The 20,557-nt window shown below is 34.4% G+C and overlaps 3 protein-coding genes across 3 annotated transcripts; 1 reads left to right on the top strand and 2 right to left on the bottom strand.

Annotated features, from left to right (window-relative positions):
• Positions 1-369: 369 nt before the first annotated feature.
• On the bottom strand, positions 370-1,137 carry LOC129875571 (uncharacterized). Its single transcript, XM_055950875.1, has 3 exons — positions 822-1,137; positions 458-501; positions 370-399 (listed from the first exon to the last, which is right to left on the bottom strand). The coding sequence occupies exons 1-3, from the start codon at positions 1,135-1,137 to the stop codon at positions 370-372; spliced, it is 390 nt and encodes a 129-aa protein (XP_055806850.1).
• An 11,273-nt stretch (positions 1,138-12,410) lies between these two features.
• LOC129877213 (BTB/POZ domain-containing protein At5g03250) lies at positions 12,411-17,051 on the top strand. Its single transcript, XM_055952701.1, has 5 exons — positions 12,411-12,469; positions 13,195-13,264; positions 13,559-14,343; positions 15,151-15,586; positions 16,450-17,051. Exons 1-5 carry the CDS (start codon positions 12,411-12,413, stop codon positions 16,927-16,929), a joined length of 1,830 nt encoding a protein of 609 aa, XP_055808676.1. The 3' UTR covers positions 16,930-17,051.
• A 756-nt stretch (positions 17,052-17,807) lies between these two features.
• Positions 17,808-20,334, bottom strand: LOC129876973 (29 kDa ribonucleoprotein B, chloroplastic). The gene is made up of 5 exons (XM_055952448.1): positions 19,911-20,334; positions 19,231-19,332; positions 18,667-19,014; positions 18,260-18,365; positions 17,808-18,095 (listed from the first exon to the last, which is right to left on the bottom strand). Exons 1-4 carry the CDS (start codon positions 20,274-20,276, stop codon positions 18,300-18,302), a joined length of 882 nt encoding a protein of 293 aa, XP_055808423.1. The 5' UTR covers positions 20,277-20,334; the 3' UTR covers positions 17,808-18,095; positions 18,260-18,299.
• Between the last annotated feature and the right edge of the window lie 223 nt (positions 20,335-20,557).

The following is a 20,557-nucleotide window of genomic DNA, read 5'->3' on the forward strand; positions in this document are numbered from 1 at the left end:
AGAGTTGGAGGCATTGTATGAGAAAAGATTGGAAGCACAATAAAAGTTGAAATGTTATCAGGCCCGACTAGCAAGATCTTTCAACAAGAAAGTGCGGCCACGATCATTTCAAGCTGGAGACTTGGTCTTAGCTGTTCGAAGACCCATAATCCTCAACAAGAGCATAGGCGATAAGTTCACATCAAAATGGGATGGTCCATACATCGTGAAGGAAGCATATTCAAATGGTGCATACAAAATTGTTAATAAGGATGGCTTAAGAGTTGGTCCAATCAACGGTAAATTCCTTAAGCAGTACTTTTCATGAAAGTCGCCTACGCTCCTCGACTCATGAGCATAAATTGCATGTTACTCCTGGCCCGCATGAGTTTAAATTGTCAACACAGCTGCAACCAGAACCTGCAAACAAAAATAATTGGAGCCGACGTTAGATCAACTGATGGATAGCGATGCTAACTGCATGAAGCTCTTGATTCTGCTCGGGTGATTGTCGATAGTATGCTGCAGCACAAGAGCAGTAATCTCATAGTTTTTATTGAAGCCTGATGATTCAATATCGCATAATAAATATGAGCAGCAACATAGCAATCTTGTTCAACATGGTGGTGCCAATAGCATGAAGCTTCAACTAATGGTTAATTCCTCAAAAGAGATATCAGGAAAAAATAACTCCGAATTTTTTATTAAAGGTGACAAAAAAGTTTTAAAATTAAAGAAGTGACATACGCCTTAATTATTGAGTAGAGATGACATTTTAAGTTGATAATAATTTTAAAATCCTCAAATTTTATTATTTACACAAAGACTCTATTTTTCCATACCCACCACACCACCCTCTTCCTCCCCTCGTTCTCTACCGCCATCGTCATTTTTATCCCTTCTACCGCCGCCGCCGTCACCACCAGAATCTCCTCTACTACTACCATCACATTTTCCATCATCACCACCACCACCATATTTTTTTCCTCCTACACCATCACCATCACCACCACATTTTTCTCCTCCTACACCATCACTATCACCTTCTTCTCTACCACCACCTCTTCCTCCTCCTCCTTCCCCACCACAACAACAATCATCACCTCTTCTTCCATCATCATCACCAACACCATCAACCTTCTCTTCTCCCACAATCATTATCTCCTTCACTAGCTCCTCCTCCACCTTATTTTTTGTCAAAAAATTAAATAATTATTGAAGTTGTTGCAATAACTATACATAAGTTGCTATAATATTTTAATAATTGTTGCTGCAACTCAAACAATTATTGAAATTGATTCAACAATTCTAGCAACTGCTGAAGTTGTTGTAACAACTGTGATAACTATTGCAAAAACTATTGTTGTAGTAATTATTATAATTGTCACAAATATTGCAATTATTGCAGTAACTATCATAGTTATTTGATTTTCTATAGAATTTCTTTCAACGACATAAACCTAGGCATCTCGAATTACTAAATAACTGTCTTAGCTGTTCTAACCTTCTTTCCTATTTTTTCTTCTCTGTTTTTACCGATTTTTTCCTTTTATGTGGTTATTTTTAGGCCTAAATTATAGGATATTAGAACTCTTGCTAGATTTACATTTATCTGATCTTTTAAAATTTAATTTTTAGTTTTTTTTTTGATAATGTTGTTTTAGTAGGTTGTAGATTTTTATGGTTCAATATTGGCAATTTCCTGAATTAGTTCCTCGTAAATTAACTAGTAATGGGCTAGTAAAGAGCAAAAAGATGTATTTAGCTTAAGTCGCAAGGTAAAAATGAGTCGATTTTATTTTTTTCAGGAAAAAATATGTTGTTGTTTTATACTTTCGTTATTTTATTTTTTTGGACTATTTTTCTTCGAGACTAGATTTATTAAAAATAATTTTTCTATCTTTAAAATAGGAATAATATTTGCTTACCCTCTATCGTTCTCAAACTCCACAGATTCTATTGTTGTACTTCTCCTAATTTATAGATAAATCATGAGCTTATTGAATTTTGAAAAGACACCTAATTATAATATATTGTATTTGTATGGGCAAAACATTCTTAGAGATTTTGTATACATACACCTCAAGCTAAATTCAATTCTTCATTTATTTTTCTAAGGTGATATAAAAATCATCATAAAAGAAAGTTTTGAAATAACTGATAAAGTTGATATTGTATACCATAGCCATCATGTCAGGGTGACCATTTTTCACTACTTTTGTTCTTGGCTCCACGTGAGTTGATTAGCTGTCTGTATGGTGTGTAATATCGAAGCACTGGAGGGACAAAGCCCATGCACCTATGTGGGTCATTTTTGCATTAATTAAAAGATTAGTTTGGTCATGTTTTTTTTTTTTTTGGAATTAAATTTTGGATCTTTTACATATTTAGTTGCTTAGCCAAAAATAATTACAGTGGCTAATTAATATGGATTATATATGAATTTTATTTTTTTAAAAAAATTATCCAAATGATCTATTTTTCAATTTTATTTTTATAAATTTCAAATAAAATGTTATCTTTTCTTCTTTTGCAAAAACTATAACCATTTATCTTCACCTTTAACTTTATAAATTTCACAAAAGTAAAAAAAATACTTAGAATTTATGGTTGCTAAGAATTACAATGGGAGTAGACCTTTGAGATGGAAAAAAATAAAAAAAAATAAAAATTGGGGTAGGTCAGGACAGGTGTAGGGTAAGTTTGCAGGCAGATAAATGGATATGGTTAAAGAGTCCCTTTCTGGGTATTGTTTGATTTCAGTGCATAAAAATGTCTAATGATTCCATGGATGAGAGAAGTTAAAAGAATTCGATCTATACATTAATTTAGATATAATACATAGATAAATTTTTTAACTTAACTTCAGCTAGCAATTAAATAATTTAATTTTTAAGAATGCACATTAGACAGCTCAACTTTTTTTTATTGTGTCAGATAAACACTCCATCTTATAAAGTGATTATCTACACCTCTTAAAATTTAAGTTCTACATCAGTGAAAACGAATTGAGATATTTAGATGTGCATTATCAAAATTAAAGTGTTTAGTTGTCAGTTTTAATCAAATTAAAATGTCTAATTATATATTATACCCATTAATTTTTCTTTAAACAATTGATATGTGATAACTTAAGTAGAAATTCACACATCTAATAATTTAAATACGAAACTTTAAAAATAAAATAATTTAGATATATTTGATTCTCTTATATTTATATATGTATCCCCAAATACATAAACATTGTAATACAACATATCACAAGTCAAAGATTACTATTTTAATGTTGACTTGACACCACAAAATCTTTTCGAGTAGTAAAAAAGCTAACCACCTGTAAGACTTTGGGCTGCAACTATTTGAATGCTTACGGAAAAAAAAAACTTTTTAATAAATAATTATTAATTTTAGTAATATTTTTTATTTATTATGATATATTTGTCATTATTAAAAATAAATTATGCATGCAATATAAATATATTATAAGTGTTTTAAAATATAATATGTTTGTTTGGTAAGAAATTGATACAGTGTATTATAAGTGTATTAAAGTGTGTGATAAATATATTATCCATGAATAAAACTTATATTATATGATTTTATAAATCATTCTCGATAATTTGTATTAAAATTATATTAAATCTATATTATAAATGTATTGTAAGTGTCTAGTGAAAAAAATATTATTGTTATAAATAGTAAATATTTATGTAAATTTCCCACGGTACTACATAGCCCTAAGTCACCTGCAATAAATAAATAAATCTTTATGATATGTTAATTACCTAAAAAAAATAGAATAAAAAACTATTAGAATAAATTAGTATATTTTTTATGTCCTAATTTAAGTGATATTTTTTGTTTTTTGAGTTTTAATTATATAAATTATAGTTAATTTTTTAAAATAATTTTTTTGATCATATTGACATCAGAAAAAATACAATTTCTAATATTTTCTTGTATAATTTTTTTAAATATTTAAGAAAATATGTGTAGTCAGAAAGAAGTGACAGTTCACATAGAAGGTTGACCAAAGTATTTTAGATGACAAATAAGTTTGGAAACAGATGTAAATGAAGATATATGAATGATCACATGACGCTTTGTATGGGCTGGGTTGGGCCGACCACTCTATCATAATTAATATGTGTTGTTTTGGTAGCCTCCAATACAAAGTCTTTCCACACTGCATGAATCGTGCTACTATTTTTTTGTGCGGGCCCTTTTTTATGCCAATGCACAAAATAGCTAAACTAATGATTTGATTTGTTTATAGTTTCCTTCGATGTTCAGTATTCGTATTAGAGTTCGACTGATTCAAATTTTATAGAGCCTCAATTAAAGAAAAATAAGTTTGGAAATAGATACGAATGAAGGTATATGAATGATGACATGATGCTATGTATAGGCCGGGTTAGGCTGACCACTGTATCAGAATATGTGTTGTATGGGTAGCCTCCAATACAAAGTCTTTCCACAGTGCCTGAATCGTGTTGCTATTGTGACACCCCAAAATTTTTTTCGCTAAGATTCGAACATTTCTTCACGTGAGTGTAGACTCGGACCGGAGGACTTGAAATTTTTCACATGAGTTAGGATGAGTTCCTAAGTAATTAAAGAGCGTTAGAGGTGATGGGGGGTCATGAAGGACCCCTAGGACCAAATCAAGCCAAAAGGTTCGTCGTGGCTAAGTTTGAGGAGGAGTTTGCATGAGGGGTCGACTTCTAACGACCCTATCTTTTGATGTATGACGATTTGGGTAGCCCACGACCTATTAAATTAATGGTCGTCGAGTCTTCTTTCCAACGCCACCAAGAATGTAAATTTTTCGAGTTCGGAGTCGAAAGATATGGCGATCCTAAGATGAACGAGCACAACAGAGATTTTCAGGCCTGGGGTTCAACTACTGGAAATCTGGGCTTGGCGCCGTAGTGGTGCGATGCGCCACTATCGCGCCAGGAATATGCCTCAGTAGTTTGGCCCCTGGCGCGACGCGCCGCTAAAAGTTGTACAGGGTTTTTCAGGCCAATTTTCCAGAACCCAGAAATTTTGGCCTTGGCGCTGTAAGGGCGCGACGCGCCACTATCGCGCCAGAAACATGCCTCAGTAGTTTGGTCTCTGACGTGGCGCGCCACTGCGAGGTGTGCATGTTTTAGGCGTAATTGGCCTGGTGCTGCAATGGCGCGACGCGCCACTATCACGCCAGGTGCATTTTTAGCCTATTTTCAGAACTTTTGAGGAGGGGTAATTTGGGAACTTACCCAAATTATATATGTATCACCCTAAACCATTTTGGGATCATATTATTGCAGTCTCTCTCTCTCTCTCTCTAAAAAGCCCTAGAAGCTTCTCTCTCTCTCTTCTTCTTCTTCAAATCCTTTCCAACAAGAAGAGTTCCAAGAGCTTCAAGACTTGAGTCCTCCATTGAAGACCCAACATCAAGGTTTCTTCAAAGTCTTCAAACAAGGTTTGTAAGGCTAACCTAAAATATGGATTGAGTTCTTCCATATGCCCATAGATGTGTTGGTTAGGAGTTTGTGAAAGAGTTGCACCTTCTAGAAAGGTTTTCTTGAAAGTTTTCCCTAAACTATGGAATGTTTTTAGATACAAATGGTTAATTGATGATTTTAATGACTTGAGTTACTAAATAGTTATTTTTCATATTATTAACTACAAATGTATCTTTGTATATAGATTTATAGGTATTGACGATATTCTTGAGTTGAGTTTTGTTGAGAGTATGGATTCATGTTTCATTCACATGAACCCAAGATGAGGTTTCTTTGGTCATAATTTGTCTTGAGTTGAGGTGAATGGTTTTTTGTATATATGTATTGATTGAATAGTTAAGAATGTCCTTTTGCTTCTATAAAATGAACATAGAACAAAAATAAGGATTTTGGAGTAAATGTTTGATGATGATGTAAATGATGATATATGATGATGTGATGATAATGTTTGGTGATGAAGTGGATTGGAGTCTAATGTGATTATATGACAATGATGTGCATAATTTGAGTTGATTGGAGTCTTAGGAATATTTTGAAAATAAATGATCTTTTGAAGAGGAGCTTTAAATAAATTATTTGTGAACCTTTTTGCATAAACTATTTATACACTATTTTGAGTCTAAAGAATTATTAGTTTCATCTTTGATTTAGAAAGGAGTTTAAGTATGAGTTGAGTATGAGGAGCCTTTAAATGAGTTGAGTATTTTTACATTAAAGTATCTATTTTGAGTTTGAGTTGAGGAATTGAAATTATATTTTAATGTACATAATATTTTCTACATTCATTGAGTTGAGATTGTATAAATTTTTAAAGAGAAGAGTTTGATGATTTGAGATGAGTCGATTTGAAAGAAGGTCCAATGAAGCTTGATTGAGTTGATTTGAGGATGAAATTGACGAGTGGACAAGGTCCTAAATGAGACTTGTAATTATGAGTTAATTGAGTTGAAATGAGAACAGAGTTGATGAGGTGGCAATGTTCCACATGAAACTAGCCGTGAGGGCTTGTTTGAGATGATTGGAGGAGTTTTATGAGCATGGAGTCATGGGAGGAGTATCGAGCACCGAGGCGGGTGAGAGTACAGTCCATACTCGAACCCCAAAAAACTACACCGCCAACGTAGGTAGGGATGGAACCATTAAAGTCGGATGCTTCCCGTGAGATCGAACCGTTAAAGTCGGATGTTTCTCATTTTTTTGTCCTGAATGATAGGACTTGACTAATCAATGGTATCCATGATTAGGGAGGCGTTCATGCCCTGGCAAGGTATGGACGGACGTGGCAACAACGTCTGATTGTTGTACTATCACTGGCTCATAAGTGATGGTTGTCGGATAAGAGAAACTCTCATTTAGCTCTTGATAGTGCTCCTAGTCAGTTGAGTTGAGTGGGTTATGAGTTGGTCCTGTCTAAACTATTTCTTGTTAGACTTAGGACACTTGAGTGAGTTGTTACATATTTACTGAGTTGAGTCCTTTGAGTTGAATTATAAAACGTTGCATAATTTAGGTTGCATATTTACTGAGTTGAGTCCTTTGAGCTGATTGTTGAGTTGAATGTTGTGTTGATTGTATATGGTCGGATTGGATTAGATGAATTGTGATTGGATTGAATAGAATGGTATGTGACTAGATTGGATTTGATTATTGAGTTGAATGTTGAGTTGAGTGTATATAATTAGATTGGATTGTATGGTATATGATTGGTCTCTGTCTAAACTGTATCCTTACTTTAGATTTATGACGCCTTATTTGAGTCTCTCTTATCTTTCTGATTTGAGATATGTGGACCGATGTTATTCTTCCTTGAGGTATGTTCCATTCTGCCATTTTACATACCAGTACATTCCACGTACTGACGCCATTTGGCCTACATCATTTTATGATGCAGAGACAGGTTTATGAGATCATCAATAGGAGCATCATTGGGGATCTATTTGCACTCAGCGTATTGGTTAGTCCTCCCCTACATTCGGAGGACACCGTTTGTGTATTCTTACATCGAGTTAGCCCTTTTTATTTTTATTTGAGGTAGCCATGAACATGTCATTGGCACTAATTAGATAGTAGTGATAGAGGCTTCATAGACTAGATAGTGATGCGTCGATTGAGTATTTCTTTTCTTAAAATTATTCTTGTCAAACTATTTATAATGACAAATATTATAGTTGAATTGTCGGCCCATGGCCTTTATTCTTTGAGTTGGATGGGTGATTTGAGTTGCCCGCTAAATTATTATTTATTTCTAAACTTTCCACTGAATGAATGAATGAACGGATGTGTGATCAGGCTATGTGGTTCGCTTGGGAGCCAAAAATGGTTTCTGAGTGCCGGTTACGTCTAGAGTACCCTTCCGGGGCGTAACAGCTATTTTTCTGTGCAAACCCTTTCTTTATGCCAATGCACAAAAATATCTAAATTAATGTTTTATTTTATTTTGGTTTCCTTCGATGTTGATATTCACATTACAGATTGACTGATTCAAATTTTGTAGAGCCTCAGTTGGAGAAAAATAAGTTTGGAAATAGATGTGAATGAAGATATATGAATGATGACATGATGCTATGCATAGGACGGGTTGGTCTTTCCACAGTGCCTGAATCGTGCTGCTATTTTTCTGTGTAGACCCTTTCTTTACGCCAATGCACAAAAATATCTAAATTAATGTTTTGTTTTGATTTTGGTTTTCTTCGATTTTGTTATTCACATTAGAGTTCGACTTATTCAAATTTTGTAGAGCCTCAGTTGGAGAAAAATAAGTTTGGAAATAGATGTGAATGAAGATATATGAATGATGACATGATGCTATGTATAGGCCGGGTTGGGCCGACCACTCTATCAGAATATGTGTCGTTTGGGTAGTCTCCAATACAAAGTCTTTCCACAGTGCCTGAATCGTGCTGCTATTTTCTGTGCAGACCCTTTCTTTCCGCCAATACACAAAAATATCTAAATTAATGTTTTGTTTTATTTTTGGTTTTCTTCGATGTTTGATATTCACATTAGAGGTCGACTGATTCAAATTTTGTAGAACCTCATTTGGAGAAAAGCGCTACCGACCAAAAATATTTCATACGTAGAGTTCGAACTTAAAAACTCTAACTAAGAGAAAAACAATCCTATCCATTACATTACATGTTTTGATGGTAGTAAACTAATGTTTTGCTCACTGCCGTTCAAGTGTTGAATTTTTTAAAACTAATCTACATTTAAAAGTATTTAACTTACACTTTTTATTTTATACCTAATGAAAAAGATTTATAATCACATGCTCCCTCCGTCCTATATTACTTTTTCATCAACGATAATAACATAACCAATGTAGTCTTGAGGGTAGGATGTATGGACATGAGCACATTTTATCTCTATCTCAGAGGTGAGGAAGAAAGGTTGTTTCCGATAGAACTCTCCTCTTTCTAATCAATACAAAAATGGTTTAGAAAAAAACATAATAGAAGCACAAGTGACAATAGATAGTAACAAAAACAACACATAATAATAGAACATTACTACAATAAAACAATACTACAAATGAAATATATAAAATAATAGATAGTTACAAAAATTGAAGAACAAGAAACCACAAGAGTAGTCCTACGACTACTAGTAAGGGCAACAAGACAAACCACTTCTACCTACTACTACTACTGGTAGGAGTGTAACATGGATCTGATAGATTCGAATTTTTCAAATACCAAACCAAATTATTTGTGTCGAATTTTTAAATTTCAAATTTTTTCATGTAAGTCTTCATATAAACACATAACTAACTTGTGTTTCATATATTCCTTTAGTCATAGCTATATGCAACCATGTGAGGTGTTTCTTTAAAAAAAAATCAACACAAAATAAAATATAATAAGTGATGACAATAAAATATTCAACAATATATATATATATATATATATATATATTGATCTATTTCACGGTAAAAAGTCAAAATAAAAATGACAATAATTTAAGAGTGTTAACTCATGCTAAAATAAGTCCAATAAGTATTAATTTTATGAATAAACATTAAAGAGAAAAATAAAATTAAGTTACATATTTTAACTATTTACTAAAACTTGAAATTAGCTACGAACTTCATCCCTAATTTGTTTCTGTTTCGCTCATACCTAATAGAAATATGTCGCTAATTCGTCGCTAAATATGATTAGTGATGAATTTTGTTGTTTAGCTACAAAATTTATTTGTCGCTAAATCTAAATTTTTTTAACAGTAAACTAATGCAAAATAAAAAATATATATAACCAACATTATTGTCGTTCCTAGTGTTGAATTGAAATATTTTTTTCCTTAACATTACCATTGATTTTATTTTGATTTGAGTTACTAATATCTATGGGCTATAAAACTTATTGGACCATTTGAAATTTCTAAGTCCAAACTTGAATTAATATGTTGAAAGATAAAAATTATGAAAAAGTTTAAGAAATATTTATAAATTACATCACAATAGATATTTTTACACATAAATACTTTTAAAAATTGTATACATATACTATCGGATTGATTTGATTCGGTTTGACTTTTTTTAGTTAAAACTAAACCAAACCAATTGTAATCGAATTCAATATGAAATCAAGTCAAATCAAACCACTATTTGGGTTATTTTTTGTCTGTTTGACTCGGATTATCGATTTTCTTTGTACACCCCAACCTACTTGTATAGACGCACTCATAAATACTAATCTTCTACCCTAATATGTATCTTTCACACCTTTTTATCTAAGGTCATATCCTCAGGAAGCTGTAACTACGACATATCTTGTCTAATTGCATCTCTCCAATACTTATTTGCTCTACCTCTATCTCTCTCGAATCCGTCCATAACCAACCTCTCACAGCTCCGCTCTGGGGCATCAGTGGATCTCCTCATCACATGTCCGAACCATCTCAACTTCGTTTCCCTCATCTTGTCTTCCACCAAAGTCACTCCCACCTTTATCCTTTTTTTTTAATTTTATCTCTCCTAGTACACTCAAACATCCATCACAACTTATTGCCGCCCCATATTATCTTTTCACATTACTAAAAATATTTCTCGCAAATTACTTGTCAATTCACAAATTCAAGATAGAATTTATTATTATTTATTTTATCTTTGAAATCCATTCTTTCGAAAGTATAAATGTGGTGAAGTTTCAAAAAAGTTAGTAAAGTTACAGGTTAACCTCCTCCATTCCATGATTCATATAATTTATATACCTTGAAATGTAACAATAAGAATAATCGGATGATATGGTTGTATACAATTAAGATATACAACGCGTGAATTGTATACAACGTACATGTTTGTTGGATATTTTGTAGAATTTTTTTTTCATGAAAAAGGATAAATTGTACTAACAATTTTTTGACTATATGTATTTTGATACAGTAATTATTTTTGGACAAAATAGTTCTATGTACCCAAAGGAAGAGGGATGAGAGAAGGAGAGATACACAAATACACAAAGGAACAAGAGAAAGGGAGATACACAAATACACAGAGAAAGAAGAGCGAGATCAGAAGGAGAGAAATGATAGAAGGAAAGAGGCGAGAGACAAAGGGAGGTGAGCTAAAGAGGGAGCGAAAGAGGGACGATGGATATAATGGGTATACGCGTCGGATACAATGTATCTGGGATCAAATTCGGACATGATTTGTAATTATTGAAAATATGGTTACTGGTAAAGTTGCTGCCATGTGACCAGGAGGTCACGGGTTCAAGCCTTGGAAACAGCCTCTGACAGAAATGCAAGGTAAGGCTGCGTACAACAGACCCTTGTGGTCGGGCCCTTCCCCGGACCCTGCGCATAGCGGGAGCTTAAGTGCACCGGGCTGCCCTTTTTTTTTTTTTAATTAATTTCACTCTATACTACCATATTTTCTGAAATTTGCTCTTTTTCACTATTCTTTCTCGCATTTTCTCTTATAGTCCATTTGAGCATGCGATATGGAATCATGATTTGAAATCAGACTGATTTAAAGTTGAAATTTTATTTGAATATGCAATTTGAATTTTTTTCTTAGAAACATGAAAATCCCATATGTTGTGAAAACTATCAAAGTTTCCCAATTCTTATACAATCTTACCAAATGAGGAAATCATATATAGTTCATAAATAATATATCAAAATATCTCAAGTATTGATAAATCACATATCTTCATGTTTCTTTTATAAATAAATGTTTGTGATTACAAACTTCCAAATACACATAATTGTATAGAGATCCACTAGTCAATAATAGTAGTAACTAGTTATTTTTTAAATATAATTCTTTTGCATGGTACAAACAATCTCTTTACTTCAAGCATATGTTCAAACACAAGCTTAAACTCTTAATTCAGATAAAAAAAAAAATATGAATAAATTTATTGAAAATATTTTAGGTCTCTTATTAATGTCGTCTTTAGGTCACCATATCTGTTGAGCCGCCCCTAATTATATATATAATTATAATTATTTTATTTTTATGTATTTATATTTGTAGATGTTGAGGGTATAAATAAGAGGAGAGGTAAACGGTTGTTGTTTTAACTGCCAAAACCCCCGATTTTCACTCTTCTTCTCTACTGCCATAGACTCGGTCCAATGCAAACTATTTTTGCTACCTGCACTTACTATTTCTTAATCCCAATTATTAATTATTAATACACATAAAAAAAACTCTTAAAAAAATAAAATTACGTGTCTATATTACAGTTATATAATAATTTTCTCAAATACCTTTTTCCCAGATTATAATTGATTATCATGATTGACGACCTTTGTTCTAATTATGTTGTGTATTTATCTTCATTTGGATTGTTCATGTTTGCGTAAATTTGCAGCAGAGAGGATCAGATCAATTCAGTATAACAAAAATAAACTTTTGTTAAGTCATTTGAAACAACTATTTTTTGCATTTTATTTTTAACTTCATTTGGATACATGGCATTCCTAAGACTTGGCTCCAAATCTGAGGCCTTCCGTCGTGAAGGCCAGGCTTGGTAAGCCCATTTTCAGCTTTTTTTTTATGTGGTGTTCGATATCTGCTTTGAGGCACTAATTAATTTGTATTTGTGTTGTATAAGACTTATTAAAACGGGAAAGCGTTCCCTATCATTTTTTCATTCTCGGAGATTGTCCAATGGAAATTTAAAAAAATCGATCCATTTGTAATCAATCATTCACTAGTTGGATTAATAGATCATTTGATTGGAAATGATAACAAAATGCATAAGTCTTTAGAAGGAGTTGGTCCCCCCTGTCAAAAATACCACACTTGTGCCAAATTTGATTAAAAAATTTAGCATATGCTTGTAATCTCTCTGTTCACTAACAGAAGTTTAACTTCGAACTTTCACTTTCGATGTCGCACCCGTTTGTCGGATTCTCCAAAGATACATTACTTTTGGAGAATATGACGCATATCCGGTGATATTTTTGAAGAGTCCGAGCAACATAACATTTCAGCATATTAAAAGTTCAATCGCGTTCAGTTGGTGTTTAGTTAGGATTTGACTCTTCTGGTCTTATTTTTTCGTGGTAGATTAGGCAAGTAATGTATAGAATTTCATATGGACCATATGGTTTCTTGAATGTGTAGACTAAATGAGGTAATCAAAACAATCCAAACTATAAACATTGATTCATTTTTGCTGTTTGCTTCTGAAGTAGCAAAACTTGCAATGTTTTCTTTGAGTTATGAAGCTTATCCATGAACTCTCTTCAGGCATTGCACATCAGGGCTTCCCAGTGATGTCACAATAGAAATTGGAGAAATGTCCTTTTATCTACACAAGGTACACCTTCTTCTTCTTTTGTTGTTATCAATTTACTCCCTCCATTCCAATTTGATGTCTGATTTTGACTTGACACGGAGTTTAAGAAAGTAAGGAAAACTTTTGAATCCTATGGTCTTATACTAAAGATGCGTAGAATATACCAAAATATTCTTTAATCTTGTGGTGTTAAACATGTCAGATAGAAAGAATTAAAGAGTTGCCAAAAAAAAGACATTCTTTTGAAATGGATGGAGTATTGTTTTGTTCAAATGTAGCTTTTGTGCATTATCTTGTTTGCATATTACTTTGCAGTTCCCTTTGATATCAAGAAGTGGACTACTAGCAAAGCTAATTAAAGAATCATCCAATGACGACGTATCAGTTTGCGTCCTGCAGCTCAATGACATACCTGGTGGTGCTAAAGCATTTGAGCTAGTAGCCAAATTCTGTTATGGTGTCAAAATAGAAATCACTCCTTTGAATATAGTGAGCCTTAGATGTGCATCAGAGTATCTGCAAACGACATATGAATATGGTGAAGGAAACCTCATTGCACAAACAGAATCTTTTCTTAACGACGTTTTTCGGAATTGGACAGATACTATAAAGGCTCTTGAAACCTGTGAAGAAGTTCTACCACATGCTGAAGAGCTTCACATTGTGTCAAGATGCATAAATTCCTTAGCAATGAAAGCTTGTACCGATACAAAGTTGTTTAACTGGCCTGTGTCCGAAAATGATCACGAGGATACCACAGGCGCGGAGGTGTGGAACGGTATATGCACTGGATCCAAGACACAACCGATGACAGATGATTGGTGGTATGAAGACGTGTCGTTCCTTAGCTTACCTCTGTATAAACGGTTGATCCAGGCAGTTGAAGCAGGAGGAATGAGTCCAGAAAATGTAGCAGGTGCCCTTATGTTTTATGCCAAGAAATATATCCCCTTGATGAATAGACAAGCAAGTTTCAAGGATGCTGCTAGCCGTTCTAAATCAGGATCAACAATTTCCACTCCATCAGAAGGCGACCAAAGGGCACTTTTAGAGGAGATAATGGAGTTGTTGCCAAATCAGAAAGGAGTAACAGAAACCAGGTTCGTAAACTGTAAGAGAGATCACACTTTTAATTACTTAATCATATTATGTCTAAACGCTTTTTTTCCTTTTGGGGTGGCGATGACATTTGAACTTAGGGGTGTGTTTGGTATGGAGAAAATGTTTTCTAATTTTTCCATGTTTGGTTGGTCAGAATGTTTCGGAAAATATTTTTCTCTAGGAAAACAAGTTCAGGAGAATGACTTTCCTAAGTGGTCTTCTAAGTCCATTGTCTCCTCTCTACCCCCATGTTCCCAACCCTTACCCCTACCCCCCCCCCCCCCCGATCACACATAATAATCCATCATTTTCCCTGTTTATTAGTTTTGTAATGAAAAGTACAAGGTTTTGTTACCTCTCCAACTACCTCTCCATTAGGCATGATTTTTGTTGCCTGAACACTTATTTTGTTGAGGAGAAACTGATCCAATTCGAAGTTGTTGATGTATATATTGGTCGATCATAGAAGAAATATTCATTCCGATTAAGCTTCCTTCCTATTAATCTCGAAGTTCTTCTCAAATACAAGGAAATGATTCAGTTCCAGAGCTAAAGATCTAGTTCTTGAACGAGCAATCGAAAAGACTCCACCCCCATAGTGTTTTGCTAGATGCCATATAAATGTTCTTGGGACAATATTTCCGGAAAACAATAATTCAAGGAAAACATTTTCATTCATACCACACACACCGTAAGGCATTCTGCCTGCTCTGGTACCATATTAAGTTGTATGAACTATCTTATTTAGAAGTTTAAGTTGTTATAGAGAGCATACTTTTAGTTACATATTTTGTATATCTATACAGGTTTCTTCTTAGGCTGCTCCGTAGCGCTATGATGCTACAAGCAAGTCCATCTTGCAGGGAGAATTTGGAGAGAAGAGTAGGACTGCAGTTAGATCAAGCTGCACTAGATGACTTGTTAATACCAAATATGGGATATTCAGTGGAGACTTTATATGACATAGACTGTTTTCAGAGAATTTTGGACCATTTTATGTCAATAGACCAGGCTTCTTCTGCACCTTCTCCATGTATTCTGGAAGAAAATCAATTGATGGAAGGTTCAAATTCCTTGACTTCATTAACAATGGTAGCAAATCTAGTGGATTCATATCTTTCTGAGGTGGCGCCCGATGTTAATTACAAGTTCCCAAAATTTCAGTCTCTTGCTGCCACAATCCCAGATTTTGCAAGGCCACTTTCCGATGGTATCTATCGTGCAATTGATATATATTTGAAGGTAACAAGTAGTTCTATATTTCCATTAAACTGATACGCGATCCTTCTTACTTTAAATGCATCTTTCTATCAGGGTTGAAATTGATTCTTTTGGAATCAGAAGAATGTCATGGTAGCAACTAGTTTTTGACTTCTCATAGTCCTTTTGATGAGTTTCTATGTTATGGTAAAGTAGTAACTAGAATTGACAAAATTGATTTATCTACCTATTCTTCTCCTAGTCAAGTTCGCTTTGAGATTTATGATAGTAGAAGGTTAGTAGGTAATTGCATGTTGTCTCGCTTTCCTGCGAGTTAGGTTTGGTACACTATACCTATTTTTCCTTCCTTACCAGTAGTAGTAGTAGTTTTATTCTCGTAGTTCCCTGCCCATTGATTCATGTAACTACCTGTTATTTCTTGTGCTTCTCGGAATGCTATGTAGTATTTACTCTGTCCTTTTTAATTCTCGATTTCTCTTTTCTATTGTCTTTGATATGCATTGCCTGAGCCGACAGTCTTTCGGAAACAGTCTCTCTACCTCCACGAGGTAGGGATAAGGTCTGTGTACACTCTACCCTCTTCAGACTCTACCTGTGGGTTTACATTGGGAATGTCGTTGAGATTTACATACATTCAACTTCACAGTGATCTGATATTGTGTAAATATTTTTATACTATCAGTGTGTTGAATGAACCGAGGGTATTTTGGAAACAGACTCTCTATCTCCATGAGGTAGTGGTAAGGTCTACGTACATCCTACCCTCCCTAGATCCCACTTGTGGGATTTCACTGGGTATGTTGTTGTTGCTGTTGTTGTTGTCAGTGTGTTGAACTGTATCTCTTCTTTACTTATACACCCTTTCTTACACATTTCAATTTTAGGCACATCCTTGGCTCACAGACTCAGAAAGAGAGCAAATCTGCAGACTAATGAATTGCCAGAAGCTCTCATTGGAAGCTTGCATACACGCTGCTCAAAATGAGAGGCTACCTCTTAGGGTCATAGTTCAAGTCTTGTTCTTTGAACAACTTCGCCTACGGACATCAGTATCAGGATGGTTCTTTGTCTCGGATAATCTTGACAACTCTCAAAGTACTACTCTTCATGGAGGCAACCGGAACACAAACACAGCAAATAGAAGAGGATCAAGTATCGAAGACATGAGGGAGCGTGTTGCAGAGCTAGAAAAAGAGTGCAACAGCATGAAACAGGAGTTTAAAAAGGTGGTAAAAACAAAGAAAAAGTGGAACGTGTTTTGTGGAAGAAAATCTGAGTGTGACTTGAATTCAGTAAATCCCAGCAAGTTACTACCTCCACAGGTTAATGAGCGTAAAAATCAAAAGAATGGAGACTCAAGATGAAGGTAGACGTAGTTTATTTACTGTGTTTTATTCTTTTCTTGACATCAGGACTCTTCTTCTAGTATCATGTATGCTATGGTTTGCACTCGTCATAATGCTTTTACAAATTGTTAATGTAGTGAGTAGATAATAGGCATGTTTAAGCAAAAGAGCATTTGTAGACGATCCGATGGTGAAGCTTTTGAGGTACTTCAACTCTTCAAGGGTATTATGGTATAGCGGGAGACCTAGGCTATCTAAGGATGTTATCCTAGAATCCAAAACCCATAAATTTCAAATTCTGAATCCACATCTGCCTTTGATCATGGATGTTGGTCTAACATTTGACAGGCCAGATTGAATTTTTTGCTATAGGATGTGTGAAATTCTATTATGTTGAAGATTTAGATAAGAGAAGATCCCTAATAAGGTATTTGTTTGTTCTTTATGGCTGTGTGCTATCAATTGGAAGGCAGTGCATTTGCAGAGCTAGAATTGCTTTTCTACCAAAGAAGACTGAGTATATGGTTTTCACAAAAGCAGTAAAAGAGGCTGTATAGTAGGGTGGTGAATGAACTACTAGAGTACAAGGCACGCAGAGTTTAGATATCACTCGACTTGAGACGTTATCTTTAATAGTTTAGTTCCCACATTGCTTAGATATCACTCGACTTGAGACGTTATCTTTAATAGTTTAGTTACCACATTGCTTATACCCGTATTCTTGTTTCACATCCTATCATGCATAGAATATTACATAAATTCCAGCGTATCATAGTATGGTTATTATGTAATACAACCAACTTAACGTTGTATTAGGTACGGGGTGACCATTTTTTCTACAATCAACCACACAATTGACCCCTTAGTCCAACAAATTAAGTTTCCAAACAAAAAAATTGTGCAACAATTCCGACATTCATTTCACACCAAGATACATCCCAAAGAGTGATCTAACATGTCATTCTCTAGTCCATTATCAACTAATGGATATAATATTACAGGTCAGAATCTTTCCCCAAGGCAATTTTAGAACATACACTGTAAAAGAAAATACACTGAGTACTCCCATTAGTCTAGATGCAGATACCAGAATTTTTGTACCAAAATTGGTGTAAAAGTAGTAGCAGGTGTTCAAGGTGCAAGCAATTCATCAGCTTTGCCGCAATTTTCACCATTTCCAGACCCTGCCATGTAAGATTATACATTTGTAAGAGCTAAAACACATTCAACAAGAGCATTGAACCTTAAAATAACCATAAAAGTTTAAAAATATACATTGATGAGTTCTCGGCTCTGCCTTTGAAAAGACTATGAATAAATTGGAAACATGAACATGTGAGTTGTTTACCTCAAGTTTTTCCCAATAAAAAAGATGTACTTTAACACATTCAATATTGACGCCTGGGGGGGCGCTCTTCTGCAGCGCTTACGCGAATGGACCTGCCATCAAGGTCCTGCACAATAAATTACACCAGATACATAGTATCAGAACAACCTGATTGAGAATATCGAGTATCTTTTCACAAAAACTCGAGTCCAATGAGATGAGAAACATCTAGCAAAGCTGAAACCAAAGAATGATTATAGAGAACATCTATATCGTTAGTTAGAAGACAAGGAACTATATGTGGGAGGATTCATAACCCTTCTTTTCAGCTACCTAAACGACAAAAACAACAGATACTAAGAACAGGCATGTGTATATTAGTCCATTAATCAAGTTACATAATCAGGCTTAGTAAAGAATACACTTACAATGCCATTCAAGCTATCAATTGCTTTGTTGACCTCTTGAGCAGAACTGTATGTCACAAATCCAAAGCCCCTTGATCTACCACTATCTCTGTCATAGACTACTTTGGCATCCACAACTTTGCCTTGTTCACTGAACAATTCTCTAAGAGAAAGGTCATCGACACCCCATGAGAGGTTTCCTACATAGACTCTGTTGGAGCTATCAAAATTTCTCCCACCACGTCCACCTCCACCTCCACCTCCAAAAGAAGAATTCTCACTTCTCCCACCCCGTGCACCTCCAAAAGAATTCTCCCTTTTGTCTGGTGCTGGCCCAGAGTTCACTCTCAGTGCCCTCCCGTCGATTTCCTGCAAAAGGACATCAAAACATGAACTTTAATATCAACATCAAAAGGCTGACTTCTTTTGGAAAGACAACATTTTTAGATTACACAAACGACAAGTTGAAAGTGAGACTAGAAAGTGTTTTCATCAGCTATTTAGCATAGCAAGTCATATTCAATTTGTGATATAAGTGCACTTGAAGATAATAATGGATGGCAAGAACAAAGGGCAAAACTTTACATATCCATTGAATTGTTGTTCAGCAGCTTCCACCTCTGCTTTACTCGACATTGTCACAAAACCAAACCCTCTGCTTCTTCCTGTGAGCTTGTCATATATAACCTGCAAAATTGTTACAACTTCAATACCTTCCCAAACAATCCTAGCATCTCACATCCACTCAAAAACCCGATAAAGAAAACAAATCTTCTTGAGCTCACTACAGGAAAAAACTACAAAACTATTTTACTGCTATATCGAAAAACAAACCACTCATCATGTTTTACAGTTGAGGATAAAGTTAATTATACATTAGGGGTCTTAAAACTTCCCATTTCCCATTAATTATTTTCAAAACATGGACCAACACAACTCTTCAAAGTATTATATCCAAGCCACTCTACTCCAAATGCTTAAACAGCCACTTAAGGGGTGTCAATTCTTCGTCTGAAAAATTACACTTACACTGACACACTGCAGTATAAATTTTGGGTCGGCCACTGACTGTGTTATAGGAGAGACACTATAATTTAATTAGTCTTAACATGCTCTCTCATGAGCCTAATACATTCATTGTTAAATTTGAAACAAAAATAGCTATGACAGGGCACAATTCTATTTACTTAATTATGCTTTTAACATTAAGCAGCAAAATTAAAATTTCCCAAGGAATAGAAATAATGGATAATTAGCTAAATTACCTCAACCATCTCAACATTTCCAGCTCGTTCAAAAATCTCAGCAAGTGCAGCACTGTCAACACTAAACGGCAAATTACCAACAAAGAGTTTAAGGTCTGGAGAGAAATTGCGTTCTTCTTCTACTTCTCCCACATCGTCTTCCAATTGATCAAATTCAGACAGGGCCACGTTACGAACAAAGCGAGATGAAAACGAAGAAGACTCAAAAGGCTTGATAGAAGAATAAGGGGTTGATGAAGATAAAGAAAGATAAGATGAAGGAAGAGAGAAGAAGGAAAATGAATTTGCTGTAGAATTGGGTTTTAGAGAAGAAAGGGTTTGTGGGGTTACGAAGAGAAATTGAAGAGAAGAAACTGAAGAAGCCATTGTTACAAAGGCACCGAGTTGAAGAAACTGTGTAGAAAGATAAGGTTTTTCAAGATCTTCAAGAAGCAACGTTCAAATTTATAAGTGGAAAAATTGTGTAGATATTTATTTTTTTTAGGTTAAGGCCTAAAAGGGGAATAAGGCCCAATGGGTAAATTTGCTTCTATATATCAAGAAGGCTTATAGCCAAAGTGGCTAATACCAAAGCCCTCTAGATTTTTGTATTCGTTTGGAGGCTTGTACCTAATATATTTGAGGAAAACTTACATAAATGTACTATA

The sequence above is a fragment of the Solanum dulcamara genome, chromosome 12 (assembly GCF_947179165.1).
Source record: "Solanum dulcamara chromosome 12, daSolDulc1.2, whole genome shotgun sequence".
Lineage (NCBI taxonomy): Eukaryota > Viridiplantae > Streptophyta > Magnoliopsida > Solanales > Solanaceae > Solanum > Solanum dulcamara.